Raw genomic sequence first — 20,329 nt, forward strand, 5'->3', positions numbered from 1 at the left:
ACAAATCAAAGGAAAAAAAAGAAATGAGATTAACAGAACTTTATCTGTACAAGTTCAGAAAAAGTTTCATATTTTTGAATTTCCTGCAGAGTTTTAAACTTTTTTCGAACAGTCCGCAATTCAAAAACCCAGTAAAACATTACTGACTGGATTAATGTGTATATGTTATGTGCAGCTTATCTGCTGTAATATTCAACAACTTTTTTTTACTGTTTCCCTAATAAAAAACTACCATACATGAACGAAAACCCAAATAATAAAACTATTCAACAAATGGTTTGGATGATACCCCGAACACGTCGTTAAGGAAAATAACCATAACAATTTTATTAGGGTTGGTTTTCAATTTCAGATTGAATTCCAATTTCCCATTTGCATCGACGTAAAAACTTGCCACAGCTTGTTAACCGAGCTTGTGCTGCATAGGTGGAAGAGATTACTCCGTTGAAAACTTCATCTGCATGATAGCTGGAAAGTTTGATAACTGGTACTTGTCGATGACGATGATCTCGTCTAATCAACCAATTCGACAGGGACATCCACTACCCGCACCCGTACCGGAAAATGTTTTGAATGATGAATAAGTAGAGGCTGAGCAGTCGAGGCAGCAAGAGACAAAAGCGTGACATCAAATCCTATGTCCCGATCGATTCGTACAGAAGTTTCAATGCGCCGCCTGTTCGGAAAGGATTCCCCGTGACATGAGCGAGCGTCACTACGCGAAGCATGCCGGCCATACCTATCGGGTTGATATCGATCCAGTGATCGATCTGTACGACGAAACTACTGCCACGGCGATTGTAATCCGCTCCATGAAAGTGCAGCAGCAAGTGACGATCTACTGCGACAAATGCAACGTGCCTAAGAAATCGGCTTTCAGATTAGTATTCCACCGGTTGGTTTGGCAAACACGACCAGTACTCGCACTGTCTGGTTCTGCAGAATAATAAGAAGAAGCTGGAGCAAACAAAACTGATATCCGGCAGCTTGGGTGGATCCTTCCAGTTCCGCTACGGAGGAGTGAATGTATACCAGCATACCGAGTATGGCCGGGTTCTGTTTGGCGTCCAACAACGATGTCTGTCTTCTCGGTCGCGAATGACTGTGACTTAGGCTTCTAGCACGGACTGAAGAAATCTGTAGCAACAATTGCAACAAGCGCGAGTCATTGACAGCTCAACATCGTTTACTTGTAAGCAAATGTTAACCCGATGTGTTCATCCCTAATCATTTTGGCCTATGGTCTTTCATTATACAAAAGAAGCGATATAATGACATGCTGTTTGACAACAGGCTCTCCCTTTCAAGATTTAAATAAAATGCTCCATTTTCAAAATAAAAGCATTTTAAGATTGCACTCGTATACTTCCCCGTGGAAAATTTTGAAACCATCATCACTTTCATAGTTCTTCTATTCTCCACGAGTGCCAACTTTGATTTGCCAATTAGCGTAATAAATTCTATACGAGAAATCAAATAGAGATTGGACGCATAACGTTCATGTGATTTAGTGGTGCAATTTCCAATTATGGGATCAGTTATGTGAAATTCACATGGATGTTTTCCGCTGCTGTGATTTATTGGATTTATTGGATTTATTTTAAGAGTGCACTCTTCTAGGATAGGGCGATATTCAAAGAAAGGTCGACCTTGACGGATCGATGTTGGCTCTGTCTTCCAAAGATCGATCTATGATCGCTCAAGCCTACACTCTTCATTCGTGTTTGATCGTTTGATGCTTGTATCGTTCGGCTGTGTAGCTGTGTCATAATATTATATCTCTTGTTAAACAAAAATAATAGGTGAAGTCGAATCGAAGATTGTCCATTTTTACTGTAAAACTACGTGGTTCTTGGTGCGTGCGAAGTGTGTGGACTGCTAAATCCAGTTCCTAAAGGTTTAAACCCAAAATCCACATTTTCCAGCAGACAAAAGAAGTACCTGGAACCTTGCTGCAGCTGCTAGTGGTAGTGCGTTTCCATTGAAAAGAAAAATGGACGACATCGACGAGTTCTTCGATTTCAGCAAACCGTTCAACCGGGTCGTGATTTCCGGCGGTTACTGCAATGCGACCGTGGTGGAGGACAAAACCATGTTCAACAAAATGCCGGAGAGGGAGAAAATGGGCAAGGAATACGCCGGGAAATATATCAAGGAGGAAGAAAGCCAGCTGATCAATGTAAGCGTATTTGGCGTTTTTGTGGGAACAAGCACAGCGATGTTAAGACAGGAAGGGTTCGATTTTGCCAACACTATGTTGGACTCCATTATATTATAATTGCCAAACTGGACAAATAAGCGCGTTTTTAATTATGAAAAAAATCTTGTTTTCCGTCTGGGTGTCTTCGGTGCACTTATTCCTTATGATGAAAGCAACAAGTGTTCCGAAGACACCAAAGCGATTGAACGGAAACGTGTACTAACTTTTTGCATTTTTTTTTTTTTTTTAGGAAATTCAGTTTCAGATGCAATCAGCAATAATATTGCAATCCTGCTCAGGGGCTGTTCATAAACTACATAGACAGTTTAGGGGGGAGGGGGTTGGCAATCATCCACGGTCCATACAAATTAAAAAAAATTTATGGACAATTGTCTACGCAGGGAGAGGGGGGTCAAGAATCCAAAAAAAAAAACTGTACGTAGTTAATGAACAACCCCTCATGAGCATTTTCAAAGCTTCATAATTATTATATGGAAAATGTTAGAAAATTCGATAGAGTTAATCAGATCAGAAGTAAATGAATTGTAATCGTAATTTATGTAGTCTGCGATACAATGCTGGTAGAACCTATCATCAGAGCACTATTAAATGTAGCCCAACTGAATATTAACCTATGTTGTTCTGCTTCCGTTCGATAGGCCTTCCTGGACGAAGCGGCAGGACCGTCTACGTCGCGCACGTCAAATCTGGAAGACGTTGATGATGAGTCTTCGATGGCCGACGAAGATGAAGAGCACACTAAAGCGCTGAAGGCCAAAGAGATGATGCTTCCTTTGTTCCAGAAGTACAATTTCACCCTGAAGCAGAACAAGTTGCCTATTCGCTATTCGAAGGATGAGATTTTGACTCGCATTCGGGAAAATCCAGTTATCGTACTGGAAGGTCCTACCGGTTGCGGTAAGACGACACAAGTACCTCAGTTCTTATTGGAGGAAGCCTTTCATCGAAAGGAATACTGCAACATTATTGTGACTCAACCACGCAAGATTGCTGCTATGTCCATTGCCCGGCGGGTGGCTGAAGAAAAAAAGTGTGAACTGGGATCTTTGGTGGGGTTCAAGGTTGGATTGAAGGAGTGTGTTAGTCCCGATACTCGATTGTTGTACGTAACTACGGGTGTGCTGTTGCAGTCAATGATTAATTCCAAGTCTATGGCCAATTACACTCATGTGATTTTGGACGAAATCCACGAACGTGAAGTGGACATGGATTTTTTGTTGATCGTTGTTCGCCGATTCCTGGCTACGAATTCTACCAAAACTAAAGTTATCCTTATGTCGGCTACGATCGACTCCAAGGCGTTCTCGGAATATTTCAAAACTCCAAAGAAAATCGGCTATCTAACGGCACCGATCATCTCAGTCGACAGACCACGACTGTACAACGTGTATGATTACTACTACGACGATTTGGACAAACTGAGAATGGACTTCGCGATTGATTACGAGAATCCTGGAATTTCGACACACATGTACACTGTTGGCGCGAAGCTGGTTCTCGTGTGCGATAGGATTGTCGAGAACGATGCTCGTGACGAAGCAAACCTGCTGTACAAACCATCTGTTCTGATGTTCCTGCCGGGTATTAATGAGATCGACCGGATGGATCGCACTCTGCGTGAGATGTTGTCCCGAATTCCAGATAACAACGAAAAACCCAACCTGGACATCCATCGTCTACATTCAATGCTCCCGGCTGATGACCAGGTACATTCTATTAATCAGTTTGTTCGTCGAAAATATTACATTATTTATTCAATTTCAGGTGAAGGTGTTCCGTAAACCAGCCCCAGGACAGCGCAAAGTGATTCTTTCGACCAACATTGCTGAGAGTTCCATTACTGTTCCGGACGTCGTGTACATTATCGATTTCTGCCTACAGCGTGTCCTGTTCACTGATACTGTAACCAACTTTTCTTCTTTACGAACGGATTGGGCTTCTCAGGCCAACTGTATACAACGAGCCGGTCGTGCTGGACGTCTGATGAATGGTCGTGTCTATCGGCTGGTCGATCGTCGCTTCTACGAAAATCAGATGGCCTTTTCGACCTCGCCAGAAATTCTCCGTTGTCCGTTGGAGAATGTAGTTTTGAAAGCTAAACTGTTGGAAATGGGTCCACCTCATTCAATTCTTGCGCTGGCTATGAACCCGCCAGATCTGAGTGACATTCGAAACACGGTTCTGCAGTTGAAGGAACTTGGAGCGCTAGTGAAGACGGTTAAAGGCAAGTATGAACAACTCGATGGGGACTTGACGTACATGGGACGGATCATGGCAAGACTCCCACTGGATCTGCGCATTTCCAAAATGATCATCCTGGGATACATCTTCAGTGTACTGGAGGAATCGATTATTATCGCGGCGGGGATGAATGAGAAGAACATTTTCCTGAATCAGAGCTCCGTGCGGGGATACTCACAAAAGATGTACTGGGCCGATGGATCCGGCAGTGACGGAATTGCGATTCTGAATGCATTTATTGCTTGGAAAAGTCGTAAAGAGCAGGCTGGCAATGAAAGTGATATGGCCAACTGGACTCGCCGCATGTCCCTGGATTTGAAGTGTCTCATGGATATGGCGGAACTGATTCGTGAACTAAAGGATCGTCTCAACAAAATTGGCATGAAGGAAATATCCGGACCGGGTCGGGTTGTTTGGTCTTCACGTGAGAAGACGGTTATTCTGAAGGTGATTATGGCCGGGGCGTTCTATCCAAACTACTACGTTCCGATGTCGGTTGGCGGAAAGGAATTGATGGAACGTCAGTCGTTCACCGAGCTGGGTGGACGAGATCCTTGTAACACCGTATTCTTCACCGGTTTCGATCACGAAAAATACATCGGCCCACTGTACACGATGCAGATTAAGAAGATTCTCTGCGAGGGAGACTCCACCAAGTTTCAGAATATGAAGGTAAGTGGTTTCTCACTCACTCATTCTCGGTTTTAACTATCCCCCCTTGGAAACTGCGTCTTACTGAGGTCAGAACAAACATGTTTTGTTTACAAAAGCTGATAAGCCCTTTTCAAACTAGGAAGCTCCAGGGCTCGGGTCGTACTCAATCCTAATAGAAGGTTAAAATGTGGTATCAATTGTAGAATTTGTCCTGACCGTTGAGCTCAGTTGTAAGAGAATCTTGTTTCGCAGGTTCATTTGTTTATTTGTTCATTTGTTATGTTTGCATCAACAGACTAGAAATAGTCCCAATGATGTGTTGTAAAAAAAAGTACATATTATATAACTAGGAAAACATTGTCAAGTTACTAAAAATGTATAAGTCTTAAATTTTACGCTTAGCTATTGGGTGTCAAGCGCCTTCGATCAGCAAAAAAGGCAGAGAATCTTCGGCGAAGCATATTCCATGACAAGTGGAAATCGAACATCGACGCTACTCGGTTGAACACTCGCTGCAAGCCGTAAATAGCGCTCCCTAAGCTATAATTAGTGCGAAGAAGTGGAAGTCTCAGCGTAAGACTGTTGCGTAGTGATCGAGGTTGAACATTAATGTTCACTTGTTGCAGAATCGCTTCGCAGTCGATTCTTCCTTGCAGAGTATCGGCGACGGTTATGGCTCTGAAAACATCTCTTCGTATACGTAAGGGCTCGGCTTTGATCAATTGGCAGCGATTCTCGTAGCTTGGAAGACGAAGTGGGTATCTCCAAGGCAGTTTACGGATCGCGAAGCGAAGAAAACGTCGTTGCACAGATTCAATTCGTTCGGCCCCATTATTGTAGTTCGGGCTCCAGACTGCAGAGCAGTATTCCAACGTAGATCGTACGAGAGAGCAATAGAGCGATTTCAATCAGTAAATGTCTGTGAAGTTCTTAGTAATCTTGAAGACAAAGCCAAGCGTTCTGGACGCTTTGTCGACGACATACGATATATGGGGCCTTATTACGGGTGTTACTACACGGTGATAAGCAAGTGATACGCAGAATAAGAGCCGTGATTACCGTACAAATCAAATGGGAATCACTTCACCGTGACGACAAGTGACAAGTTTTCACCGTGAAGTGACATCCGTAATAAGCCCCATGGTATGAGTATGTCAGCTTCGAGTCTAGAAAAACGCCTAAATCTTTCACGCAATGCACCCGTTCGATAGTCGTGCCTAGTAGATTGTAGTTGAAAACAGTCGGTTGTTTCTAGCGTGAGACAGTAATAACCGTACACTTAGCTGGGTTGACCACCAGTCGGTTTAGACTACACCAGTCAGCAAAGATCTCAATCTGATTTTTGAGAGAACGGCAGTCGGCGAGTGAGCGGATGCGCAGAAAAACTTTCAGATCGTCTGCAAACGATAATCGTGGCTCTGTGAACGTCTGGTGAACGTCGTCGAAGTAAAGGAGAAATACCAATGGTCCCAGATGGCTACCCTGAGGTATACCGGACTTTGCGCAGAAGCTTGCTGAGCGACAAGTACCCAAAGTTACTGTCAATTGGCGCTCCGTGAGGTATGAACGAAACCATCTCAAAAGATTTCCACCGATCCCTAGCCTATCAAGCTTAGCGATCGCAATTACATACGTGGTTCAGCTTATCGAAGGCTGCCGTAAGATCTGTGTAGATAACGTCCGTTTGGGTCCCAGCAATCAAACTGTCTGTGATGTAAGACGTTATGCACAGCAGGTTCGTAGTTGTGGAACGCCCAGTTATGAATCCGTGTTGATCTGTACTTAGATATTGCTTGCGCATTTAGGAACTCTATGACAACCAATTCAAAAAGTTTTGATACAGCACTCAGGGACGTGATTCCCCGGTAGTTGTTTACGTCGCGTTTGCTTCCCTTTTTATGAACAGGAAACATATCCGCAGTCTTCCAGCAAGACGGAAAGATGCCGCTGGAATATGCGGCGCAGTGGATCTAAAAGACAAGTGATGTTCTTTTTAAGAATAATCGACGGAACACCATCGGGTCCAGCCTTAGCTGAAGTCTTAAGTTTAGATGCTGCTCTAGAAATCGTATCTGTAGTGGCTTCGACCATGCTGAGCGTTTGGTTGACCAAAGGAACATTACTGGCCGTGGAAGTAATGATATTAGCGAAGAGTTGCTCGTCTTCAAACACACTAGCGAATTTGGCTGAGAACATGTTACAAATGTCTTGTTGATTGCCAGCAGTTTCACAATTAACAATCATGGAAGAGGGTAAGCCGACTTAAGCTCATTTACGAAGTTCCAGAAGGATTTCGGGTGTGATTTTAGCCGCCGTTGAATCCTCTTTTGATAGCGTTGAAAACAAAGACGACTTAACCGCTTATACTCGTGGTTGAGTCTGACATATGTAGTAGCATTTCAGCGGCAGTGTGCGGAGTTTAGTAAATCTTCTGAGAGCAGCCTTCTTAGTTCTTTTCAACGAGCGAAGATCTTTCGTCATCTACGGGATGCGAGAGTCGATATGGATGTTCTTTTTGGAAACGTGTCTGGCAATGACATATGCCAAGACGTGAGAAAAGGTTTGTGCAGCAATGTTGACGTCTACAGGATCTAGAATATGCTCCCATTCTAGGTTAGACAGCACATGGACGATATTGCGATGGTCAGCTCTACGGAAGTCATATGACACAGCGTTTGGAGTGCTGGTGAAATCATGGACAATATTATTTTCGATAACGATAACTAAGATGCGAGACAGGGAGATGCCTGTCCTTAACGTGCAGAATGTCGTCGATGAAATGTGTCCAGAGAAAGTCATTTGGGATGTAGAGAGGAGCAGCGATCTAGCAACGCCAGCTAGCACTGAGAGATGAGAAGTGCATGAGCACAGTCCCCTCGAAGGTAGTCGCTTCAGTGTGGTCCCGGGGGGATCCAGGTAGAGGAGAGAGTAAGGAATGGGCTTTAGTGGAGCTGCACTAGGCACCTCTCCCCCCATTTTCAATGCTTTGAAAGTTGATACATATTTCATTATCGTCAAAGCAAAATGGATTCAATAATTCTAATGATTTGATGGTTCAGAAGAGTTTTTTACAAGCAATGCTCGAATTGAGCACCCAGTCTAGATTCGTGCGAATCTACGTTAATTATATCTCGCGTCACTTTTCAAAAGGTTTACTTTAAATGTAAAAAAAAAGTAGAAGGGTCTGTGCCTAGGGGCACGAACGGAAGCTTGACGTAGGACCGCTAGTGGACGGAATAAATGTGAAGAGCATTAAGTTCTTTTAATTGATCAAATTAGGCATAACATTTGATAACGGCACAAAAGCATTTGTAAACAAACATTCTAAGGCCCTTAACACGCGAACTAAAGTACGCCCACGCAAACCAATACCACTTTCGGAAAGGTAATAGTTGTCCCTATGCGATGATGTTGTTGGTTTGCGTGGGCGTGCTTTGGTTCGCGTGTAAAGGGCCTTAGAAGGTTTGTTTACAAATGCTTTTGTGCCGTTATCAAATGTTATGCCTGAAATATCTATTATCTCAACTCTTTCCGTTTTTGAATTGTAGGCGATCCAAATTTGTAGTAATCTTTTTCAAAAAGAAAGTTGATTACGAGAATCAATCAAAATCACTTGCACCCCTGCTACCAAGTTTGTGTGGTCGTTGGGAGCTTGTGGTTCTGAATATGGACAAACAAGCACAGATAAATTCTATTCCAACTCTTTACTGATGTAAGCTTGATGGCCCTGAAAAGGGCCGTTTTATTGAAGAGGATCCATGGCCACTTACGTTTGGCGTGTTTAGAGTAGGTGACAGCATCACGGACCTAATTTTCCACGAACACCTTCAGCACACCTCGTAGATCAGACCGGAGATACGTCAGGCACTGCCACGGCGAGCCAGACGACGGATGGTGGTTACCTCGAAGAATTTGCGATGACGATTGGCACCTTCTTTGCCACGACCAGCCACGACCTACTGCTGCTATTGCTGACCACGCAGTCCGAAGCGAAAATGAGCTGATACCAGACAGCAGCGCTGCTTTATATTTTTTAGGTTAAAGCAGAATGATGTGCAACCAAGTGGTATAAAAACTACAAAGACTCCTCCCATTATGAGTAGTTTGCTATCAAGTAGCGACACTGGCTATTTTCTTTTTGCGTACACGGCGAATGAGAACGACCCAAATTTGAGTTTAGTTCACTCATAATCGCCAAAAGTGTAAGAACTCAGCGATGAGTAAATTTGTCTCATGATTTCGTATGGAAAACCTAAAAAATCTGCCAGAAAATGAGGAGATTGACGAAAATTTTATTCAGTCTCGGAGTAGTGCCAATAGACTGAGTGAATCCAATCTTTACTTTTCTCAAATTCGGGATTTTCTCCCTGGAAAATCCTGGAAAACCCTGGGAAAACATGAGGCAAATTAACTCATCGCTGAGTTCCTGCACTTTATTTCTTATTTCTGAGATAACTAAACTCAAATTTGGGTCGTTCTCATTCGCCGTGATAGATATCGGCGTCTGGTCTGTGGTTCGCGTGATTACCTCTCACCCCAGCAGGCCTGGGTCCAATCTCAGTCGGCGCCATCGGCATGTTCTAAGGCATAACATCTCTGGGAGGTGCCTCCCTGGCGTCGGTAGCATTGGAGCTCAGCAGGGTTGCTTCCACTCACTTGCTATAAAAAAATGATTTTCTGAATTTTGAAATCATTCGACGTTATAATGATATTTTGTACTTGTTAGAAGAAGCGGATGAAAGGCAAGTGTTTGATTCATAAAACCTGTCAATTTCGCTTTGAGAGTGTTACAATAAGCGATTTTATTATTTGTGAGCGTTCACTCAGAGTGAGCGCTCGCGAGTCGTAAAATCGCTGATTGTGACTATCTGAAAGCGAATTTGACAGATTTCATGTGTCAAACAGTTGCCTTTCAACCTCTTCTTGTATCTAACAAGTACAAAATATGATTATAACATCTAATGATTTCAAAATTCAGAAAATCATGTTTTTATAGCAAGTGAGTGGAAGCAAGCCTGGAGCTCAGTACGGAAAACAAATCTCGCGTCACTTTTCAATAGGTCCTATCTACATTGATCGATTCTCTTCATCGACACTCTCTTTCGTAAATAACTCGGCTTCACAAATCTGGATCAACAATAGGAAAGAGCCCATCAGCATTTGTAAACAAACCGTTCCAAAGCCCTTTACTCACAAAGCGAAGGCCACCCACACAAACCAACACCATCATCGGATAGGGGAAACTTCTTCCTACAAGATGTTGGTGTTGGTTTGTGTGAGCGGCCTTCGATTTGTGAGGCTTTAGAACGGTTTGTTTACAAATGCTGATGGGCTCTATTCTATTGTTGATCCAGAAATGTTTCCTGACGTCTTCGTCGAATTAGATGCTAGATTGTTGCTTCTTCCATCGAAAATATCCGGCCGTGGCGATTCAAAGTTGATCAAGGTTGATCAAAATAATTTGTATCCCTGCTTCCAGTTTGATTACATGAGCATTTTGTGTTGTCGGTGGTTCTGAATATGGACAAACAGGCAGATGAATTCAATTCCTACTCTTTTCTGTAATAAGCTTGGTGGCCCTGAAAAGAGCCGTTTTGTTTCCAATGTTGGTGATGATTTAACCTCCGAAACCAAACAGAAGCGTCTCTGTCACTTCAAAAACGTAGATGACATCCGTGGCCGCTTTGGTTGGAAATGCTAACATGAAGCTTTAGTGTGATAATTTATTAGCTAGAGTATGATCTTTAGAAGAGGGTAGGTGGATAGTTGCATTAGAGTACGGTAGTAGGGTTAACTACCCCATTTCCGGCCTATTAAGCACAACCCACACTTAGTCTTTCTTAATCTAGCGCAGTTTAGCACCAAACGGAATGTTATTATTACTGATGGCTTCTAAATTTATTTACCTTTCCGTACGTACCGTAAGATTTGATAAAGAGAAACCAATCGTTGAGATATTGTCAAAAGTCTAACACTGCTTCTTGACGCCAAACTCGGCCTACGGATTCTAAACTCGGCCTAACGCATTGAAACGCCACTGAATTCACTTCGGCCTATCGGATGATGATAAAAATTGATTCGGTCGGAGCGCTTCTTTTGTTTTTGGGAATAATAGGTGCAAATCTTCATACCACGCGTTCTCATTGACTTCGTTGGGTATTAACTAAAGTATCGTTCCAAATGCATAATTGACTTGTTAACTCTGAAATCATGGATTTATTTAATGTTTTCTGCTCGATAGGCCCAAAATAAGCGATTAGGCCGAAGTAGTTCTCTACCTTATTAAAATTGAATAGAAGTTGAAAATTAGTGAAGGGCCATTAATGCGACAGTACGAAGTCAAACGTACACCTTTTTGCCTAACCCTACCTCGGACCACTAGGGTATCCAATAGTCGTGCTCTGGAGGCGTCATTACCCGGGCAATGCCAAACTGCGTGATCGATGTTATCATAACCGGTTCTGCACCTACATATATTGCTGTCAACGAGGTTTATTCTATAGAGATGTGCGCCTAGCGAGTAGTGGTTGGACATAAGTCTTGACATCACGCGAATGAATCCTCGGCTTACATCTAGACCTCCGCTCTCGAAGAAACATTTGGAGTAATGGATTGTAACCACCGCCCAAGAGAATTACTTGTCCAATCGTTTTACCAACTTAGAAGAGAACTGTGACCTGAAAGTCTCCTTAATAAAGTTTAAAAAAAAAAGAACTGTGACGTTCAGATAGGAAAAAAATCATCATGTGAAATTCTTCTATCATTAATCTCGCCTTGTTGTGCACCTATTCTCATTGCCTGGGATTGAGCAATGTGAGGGGACCCATATAAAGGTAATCAAATATGATCTTTCGACCAGCAAACTCATCTGCTCCCTTAGGCCGCGGCCAGGGTAGACGCGACACGCGACGCGACGCGATGCGACTCACGCAAGGAATAATTATAAATAATAAGATTCTTTGATAATTATTAGCTAGAGAATGATCTTTAGAAGAGGGTCGGTGGATAGTTCCGTTCGAGTACGGCAGTATGAAAATTGAATAGAAGTTGAAAATGATCGAAGGGCCATTAATGCGACAGTACAAAGTCAAACGCACACCTTTTGCCTAACCCGTATGATGTACGCGGAGATTTGAAGTATGTCTTCAAATCTACAGGCAACCTAAATCACTACCTAAAGCCCCACGTTCGCCGAGAACATTTCCAGTCGATGGTGTGTTATAATGCAATTCTTCTTTACCCAACTATTGTATTGCTCCTCTCGTCATGACCAACGTGGTCATCTCAGAGAGAAAGCAGTAGGGTGTTTGTGTTGCGTGCTGTACCATCATCAGCATTGTTGACCGCTATTCCCGCCTTGAGTTGTTACAATCAAAGTGTCATGAAGCTTTAGTGTAATAATTTATTAGCTAGAGAATGATTTTAGAAGAGGGTGTCCACCTACCCTCTTCTAAGCTCGTTTTCTAGCTAATAAAAAGCTTCATGTTAGATTGCATTTCCAACCAACTCTAGGTTTACTGCTGTTACAAATGTTAATTTAAAAATTACGGATTTTTGGCTCCGCAAAGTGTCACACAAGACTGAGCATAAACGAACTAATTAAAAAAGGGTGGGGTAAAATGCACCCCGGTGTTATGTATGGGTTTTGATGTTGTTATTTTCGTTAATTTAAACAAAATAAGTAATCAATATATTGTTATTATTATGGCAGAAAAAAAAAAAAACAAAAAACATAACAAAATTTGTTATTATTTTAAAAATTGTAGTAACCGGGATATTAAATTTTCGATGTCAAATTTAGTAATCGGAGGCATTCTATTCACAGTTTAATCTTTACTATTAAAAAATGTTGTGATATAACTCATAATTCTCCTTGTATTGTACATGAACAAAGCAGTGTGATTCCTGCTTTGTATCCTGATAAATATGTTATCAGAAGTCACTACATTATCTCTAAAATTCTGGAATTCATTATATAAATACTTTATTTTGACTTAATACCAAATAAAGATTGAAAAAGTTGATTTCAGTGATAAATGTGCATACATTGTTTTAATCAATTTAACCTCAATGACAAAAAAAAAACGAATATCAAAATTTGTTATCAATATGATTTCAAAAACATAATTTGATAATATATATATATATATAACTCATTTTCTCCTTTCCTTCTGTTTCAGGTCATGTACGATCGAACTACCAACCGCATTTTCGTCACGTTCCTCGGCAGCAATGATGAACACGATCAGCGGGGTTCGTTCATGCCCGGAAAGGTACATGCCGACGTGTATCGTGCCATAAAACTGCGCAAACTGGGTGCCCGCAACCGGATCATGGAAATCAAAACCATGCGCCAGCGAGATGCCATTGATTTTGCAACGGAAATGAAACTGGGACACTGGGAGGACGCCAACGGATGGGTTCCACGGCGCAAGGTGATCCGCAATGCTCACCTCTCGGTGCTTCCGGCCATCCATCAGGCCGCTATGGTATGTCAGGTGACGAACGTGGTACATTGCAATAAGTTTTATCTGCGCCCGGAAGATACGAAAAACAAGGACATATTTGTGGACATCCATTCGAAGCTGAACTCGAGAATGTACCAGCTGGAGCGCTTTGAATCCGGTTATCAATTCAGCGTCGGTCAAGTCGTAGCTGCTCCCCTTGAAGAGGGTAGCGACCGATATGCTCGAGCTATTTTGAAGAGCTACAGGAACATGCGTACTGATCAAGTAATGTATACCGTGTTCTTTATGGATTACGGTCATTCGGCGATTTTGGGTAAATCAGCTTTCAGGAAATTAGACGGCCCTCTAGAGTACATGAAAGACATTCCTCAGCGAGTATTTGAGGCCTCTTTGACAGAGGTTCAGCCCTCGGCCATTATTTCACCACAAGGCATTTGGACCGCACAGTCTATCAATCGTTTCAAGGAGATGACTCTCGGGAAGATTTTCGTTGCGGAAATCTATTCGGTAGTAAATAATGTGGCCAGTGTTATCCTGAAGAAGGGAGACGATTTTCCTATAAATTCCGAACTCATCCGATTGAAGTTCGCTCAGTACGCTGAAGAAAGCTACATTTCCAAGTTGGATCACGACCAACGTGAGCGTAAGCAACGGGAAATGTCCTTCGACGAAGACATCCGTCATGAAGTGTACAATTCGTCAAAAATGAATCAAACCATGTACGTAGAAGATGAGTTGGAAGATGTTTCTCCTCCTGAAGAGAAACTGCGATGCAAGGTTTTGCTCTCGGGCCCACACAGTCCTTTGGAGACAACCGCTTCAGCGACGGTCCGATCCTCAGTTATGAAGCCCGTTACAATCGAAAATGATTCGGTGAATTCCATCCTGTTGGATTCCAATCCTCAGGATACTCACGAAAAGTTGCTCGTTGGTGCGTATGTTCACGAACAAGGCAATCGTTTGGTCGTTCGACAAGCTTCTCTGATGCCTAACATTCCCGGCTTTGGCGTCTTGATGGCACTGATTTTCTGTCCCACCTGTCAGGTGAAGAAGGATGAGGAAGGAACCCGCGTTGTTTCCCTTCTTACGGGCTTAGGTTTCGATAAGACCACCGGAGAATCACTTTACCCAGAACACGACTTGGCAATGACGTTAGATATCGTTCTATCTGATGACGATATAGTTGAGGTAAGATGGACATTTTATCACTCATTGATATGAAAGATTTTCAAACAAACATTCCTCTTCAGATCAACGCTCTGCGGTACACCATGGATACCATCCTGCACACCGATCAGGACCAAACCGTGCCTAAGTTTGGTGACATTTCGATCGAGAACTTGAAAGCAAAAGTGAAGCAGTATATCATTAAGTAATTTTCCCTGCAGTAATATCACCTCCGATAGTACTCTCACTAATAATCGATAATTGTTTCTCATTTTAGAATTCTGGAACACGAGCGTAAATTCATGGACATACGCCATGCACCGAATGACTACAGCTGGAGGATCGAAGAAGACGCAAATCCGGTCGAGTCGTTGTCTTCGTCATCGAAGAAACGCAAGCAAGACTTCAACATCTACGACAATGCGATTTTCCCGCTTCTGCCTCCGCTCAACCTGCTGCCGGTCAGTGCCAAGCAGTTGGACTTCCTGAAGAAACACTGCCGCGAGCTGCACAAGTTGGCTCTCACGTATGTGTTTGATCAAAAGGTGTGTCGTTGGACAGCTTTCTAATTATTTTTTTTTCCTTTCAATCGCTACAGGGATGTCAATCTACCACGTCACGGTATCTCATGCCAGATGTGCAACACCATTCTGGAGACATTGCCTCAGCTGCGTATTCACCTCTACTCGAAGTTGCATCGTGACCGCGAATCACAGATCAAGTTCCGCTAAGATAATAGTACCTTTGGCTTTTTTTTTTTCGTTTATGAATTTCCAATTTATTTTCATTTTACTTTGCCGTTTTACCTCTATTCTATGTTCGGACGTTAATGTTAAAGTCTGAATTCGTAATTTGTTTTATTCATTTTGTTCTATTATATCGATAGATTTTGTCATGTCCCATGGACAAAGACAGAAATAAAGATATGGGAAAATACCCTATTCGCTAAAGCTGATTGAATACCGTCCTATAGAGTCTGTCAGTCACAGCCACAGCCGCTCGAGGAAAACACGAGTTCTTGGAAGAGTTCAAAGATGGCCGTCATGATAGCTGATGTGCCCTATCACTTCAAGTTTATTAAGCACAAATCTCTGACTCTGTTGCGATATAGCTCTTGAAATTTTAACTCCCTGTTTACTGCACCGCAGCAAACGTGAAGTTCCAGTTTCTTTGCTATATGTTTGGGGGAGCTGAAATTTGTGATCTTGAAATTTTAAGGTGATAGTAAGATTATTCAAAAATAAGGTTTCCGCAGCGATTCACCTTAAAGCTCTATACCTGCGATGCGTTTCTGCTACTATTGCAATGGGGATGTCGACGGGATTTCTATTAAAAAAGAAGTGATTTTTAAGGCGCTAATATTAGTTGCATCGTGTGTATGGGATTTTGATGTTCAAATTCAAAGGGCATGAAGTGGAACATTTTTTTTTGTATCTTTCAAAAGTAGGCCAGAATAAAGAAAACACATTAAAGTTTGTTTAAGTAACCAATCTACGCGTATGCTGATCATATCTACTATCAACGCATGTGTTATGTTAAAGTGAACTTTATTTTCACGACGAGAGAAATTGTAGCCTGAATTTGAGTGAAATCTGGAATTTACTTCGGTCTCAAAGCATCAACGTCACTAACTGCTTATTGCTGAAGGCATGTCGAATAATTCCGGCTTACCTTCGTATTCAGCAAGGCGTGTCCAGTAGTTACGGTATTGGAGCTAGCAAGTCGACTCATCTCACCAGAAACAAAAGGTACTTATATATATATATATATATATATATATATATATATTAAACATAGCTTTTCCAAGAAAAAATAATCCATTCAATAAAATTTACTATACTTCAGCACAAACTGCATCAAGTTTTTAATCATCCGAAATTAAACTAAAAATTAAAAAATTAAAATTTCCAAGTTCGGAATCTGAAAAACCCGAGATTTTCAAAATGTGTAGTAGTTCTTTTAAAAAAAATCACCTCCGAATGTTGACAGTTTAAAACAAATTGGGAAAACCTCAGCGCTGAGTAACCTACGTTATTAGAAATGTCTCTTTCATCAGAGAAGTTAATATCTCTCTAAGTGAGATTTTTTAACGACCGTGTAGAAGTTCTGTTGACATCACCGTTGATTGTTTTTTTTTTCATTATTTCTTGGAATCATCCTTTGAGTTTTTTTTCAATTCTCGAATTTCTCAACATAGAAAACATAGAAAAACTGTCAAATTCCCTACAATATGATAATTTCCGGATAGGGGACGACGTGTAGAGGCTGTAAATCGATGCCAGACGCCATTTTGTAATCCAAGATGGCCACAATCGGTTCTAGTATTTTATTGTTGTTTTACATCAACAGGCTGGATGAAGCCTCAATGATTTTAACCTTATCAACTATGGTAAAAAAATACATTCAAGCATGGTCATAACATAAAAAAACATTAAAAAACATATATCAAGAGCTACATGTAAAAAGGGCATACAAGCTTTTTGTAAACAAACCTTTGTAGGCCCTTTGCTCGCCAACCAAGTGTCGCTCACGCAAAACAACAGCATCGTCGGGAAGGGAAAAGTTTCTCCTATCCAGTGATGTTGATGGTTTACGTGAATGTCATGGGGGTGGTGAAAATAGGACATAAGAAGGTTTGTTTACAAAAAGCTTATATGCCCTTTTCACATGTTGTTCTTAATATCTTATAGTCAGTTACTGCTGCCGGTGATAAACAGAAGAAAACTTTCGACGAAGCGCATCACGGGAGAGATGAAAGTCGAAAACAGATGCAACTCTGTTGAATGTTCTCTGCAGTCCGCAAATCGCACCGTACGCTCCATAATTTGTGCGACGTAGAGGCAGTCTTAGCCCCCCTTATTCTGCGAGTCACGTGACTCTCTCTCACCGGTGAGGTGACAATTGTCACCTCGTGTGAGGTGACTCTCCATGCAAATCAAATGGAGAGTCACCTCACACGAGGTGACTATTGTCACCTCACCGGTGAGAGAGAGTCACGTGACTCGCAGAATAGGGGGGAGCATAAGGTTATTACGAAGCGGTCGGGGTTGAACATTCAGGTCAATTTGCCTCAGGATAGTCTCACAATCTGTCCTTCCTTGCAGGATATCGGCCACGGTTAGGGCTCTGCTTGTGTCTCTTCTAGTCCGGAGAAGTTCTAGGTCGATAAGTTGACAACGGCTTTCGTAACTGGGTAATCGAAACGGATCATTCCAAGGCAATCTACGCAACGCAAAACGAAGAAAGCGACGTTGAACAGATTCCATTCTCTCGGCACTGTTGTTGTAGTTTGGGTTCCAAACAGCTGAACAATACTCAAGCGTCGATCGAACAAGCGAACAATAGAGAGATTTTAGACAGTAGATATCAGTGAAGTCTTTAGCTATCCTAAAAATGAACCCTAAAGTTCTTGACGCCTTATAAACAACATATGCGATGTGTTGCTTGAATGAAAGCTGCGAATCGAAGATCACACCCAAGTCTTTCACCTGATTCACGCGTTCGATTGTCGAGCCAAGCAGGTCATAGCTAAATATTATCGGTTGTTGTTTTCGTGAGAACGTAATAGCGGAGCATTTGGCTCGGTTCACTACCATTCTGTTTAACCTGCACCAACTAGCGAATACATTCAGTTGACGCAATGGAGCAGATTCGTAGGAAGATTTTGAGGTCATCTGCATATGATAACCGAGGAGCTTCGATGACCAGATGCTCGTCGTTGAAGTACAGTATAAAAATTAACGGTCCCATGTGGCTTCCCTGAGGTATACCTGATGTGGCTGATCTGCAATCTCCTATGGCAACCTTTAGTTGCCGACCGGTAAGATATGATCGAAACCAACTCAGAAGATTACCGCATACACCGAGCCTGCCGAGTTTAGCAATCGCAATAGCATGGTTCAACTTGTCGAATGCTGCGGATAGGTCTGAATAAATAACGTCCGTTTGAACCCGATCCGACATGCTTTCGGTTATTTACGATGTGAGACACAGCAGATTGGTGGTTGTAGAGCGGCCGACAGTAAACCCATGTTGATCAGCACTCAAATACTGCTTGCAATGGGACAGCAACGGTTCCATAATCACTAGCTCGAATAGCTTCGAAACGGCACTTAACGATGTAATTCCTCGATAGTTATCCACAGCTCGTTTCCTTCCTTTTTTGTGGACGGGAAACATGTGCGCAAATTTCCAGCAAGATGGAAATATGCCACTGGAGCGAGACATTCGGAACAGGCGAAGAAGCGGAATTAACAAGCTAGCAATATGTCTCTTCAAAAATACAGATGGAACTCCATCAGGTCTGCATTAACATCAATTGCATCCAGCGTTTGATAATTTACTGGAACGTTCTGGCAGCCAGGTTAATATGGTCATCAGTTAGTATCTCATTAGTGAATACACTGGCAAACTTTTCGGAAAAAGGTGGCAGCAACTTCTCCATTGCATTCCATAGACGATGAGAGGCCGGATTCCCTACGTTGCTCGTTCACGTAGTTCCAAAAGGATTTCGGATGTAGCTTAAGTTTGCGCTGGATGCCTCGTTGGAAACTTGAAAAGCATTCACGACTGACTCGCTGGTACATGTGATTCAGCCTCACATAATGTAGTTTCAGAGAAAGCGTGCGATACTTCGTAAATCTTCTCAATGCTGCTCTCTTGATTGACTTCAACCTACGTAGCTCTCTCGTCTGCCAGGGAGGGTGAGACACTTTGTGGTGAGTTCTTTTCGGGACGTGTCTATATCAATGACATATACCAAGACATGTGAAAAGGTTTGCGCTGCAGCCTCAACGTCATCTGGATCAAGGATGTTCTCCCATACCATGCTAGACAATACATCTATGATGCTACGGTGGTCAGCTTTACGGAAGTCATAAGAAACCGTAGCAGAATAGTCGTCGAAATCACGCACGAGTTTATCCTCAACAGTGACAATTAGAGGAGGGTGAGACAAAATATATGCTCAAGATCTTCGAGGAATCCGCATGATAAGCAATTAAGGATGTCAGCAATACCTATGCGATACAAATGAGCTCTGTGATCAATTTTCCTATTATAAAGTAAATAAAGAATAGATTTTTCATTTTAGTTCAGGTTCTTTAAGTTAATATTATTCCAGACACGTGGCCAATTGTTTTGTTCTTTAGTTTCAATGGTTGGTCTAGGCAATGATCCAATTTTATCAGAATATAGTTTTGTCATAGAAAAAGGTTGTGTTAGATCATGTTCGTAAAACAAATTCATGAAAGAAGGATACATATGTGGTAATATAGTAACAGGTTTCCTAATGACTACTGACTACTGATATTAGGCAGAATATAATTTTTCAACAAACACGTGTCGGTCGAATTAGGATTTATCCCAGGCTACTATTGTAGAAAAACGTAATTGATAGATATTGGGCGGAACGCGTCGGAATGTTTAGAAAAATAGGGCGCACGCTTGATCCGGTTTAAGATACATTGTTGACTGCTTTCGGGAACGTGATTTCATTTTAATAACTTGTTTACTTGTTTAACCATTGAACGTCGCGTGAAAGTGGAACTTAATGAAGGCATCAGTCCTTTTTCGTAAC

At 42.1% G+C, this 20,329-nt stretch overlaps 1 protein-coding gene across 3 annotated transcripts; it reads left to right on the plus strand.

Annotated features, from left to right (window-relative positions):
• Positions 1-1,746: 1,746 nt before the first annotated feature.
• LOC135705245 (probable ATP-dependent RNA helicase spindle-E) lies at positions 1,747-16,497 on the plus strand. Of its 3 annotated transcripts, none has more exons than XM_065226855.1 (8): positions 1,747-1,866; positions 1,926-2,179; positions 2,860-3,927; positions 3,986-5,134; positions 13,297-14,772; positions 14,835-14,956; positions 15,029-15,277; positions 15,350-16,497. In XM_065226855.1, exons 2-8 carry the CDS (start codon positions 1,994-1,996, stop codon positions 15,480-15,482), a joined length of 4,383 nt encoding a protein of 1,460 aa, XP_065082927.1. In that variant the 5' UTR covers positions 1,747-1,866; positions 1,926-1,993; the 3' UTR covers positions 15,483-16,497. The 3 variants fall into 3 exon arrangements, with proteins under 3 accessions (XP_065082927.1, XP_065082928.1, XP_065082926.1); XM_065226856.1 differs by having other exon boundaries at positions 1,929-2,179; XM_065226854.1 differs by having other exon boundaries at positions 1,747-1,855; positions 1,929-2,179.
• The last annotated feature ends 3,832 nt before the right edge of the window (positions 16,498-20,329 follow it).

The sequence above is a fragment of the Ochlerotatus camptorhynchus genome, unplaced genomic scaffold, assembly GCF_037179485.1.
Source record: "Ochlerotatus camptorhynchus isolate MF236.1 unplaced genomic scaffold, CSIRO-AGI_Acam_v1.1 ptg000263l, whole genome shotgun sequence".
Taxonomy (NCBI): Eukaryota; Metazoa; Arthropoda; class Insecta; order Diptera; family Culicidae; genus Ochlerotatus; species Ochlerotatus camptorhynchus.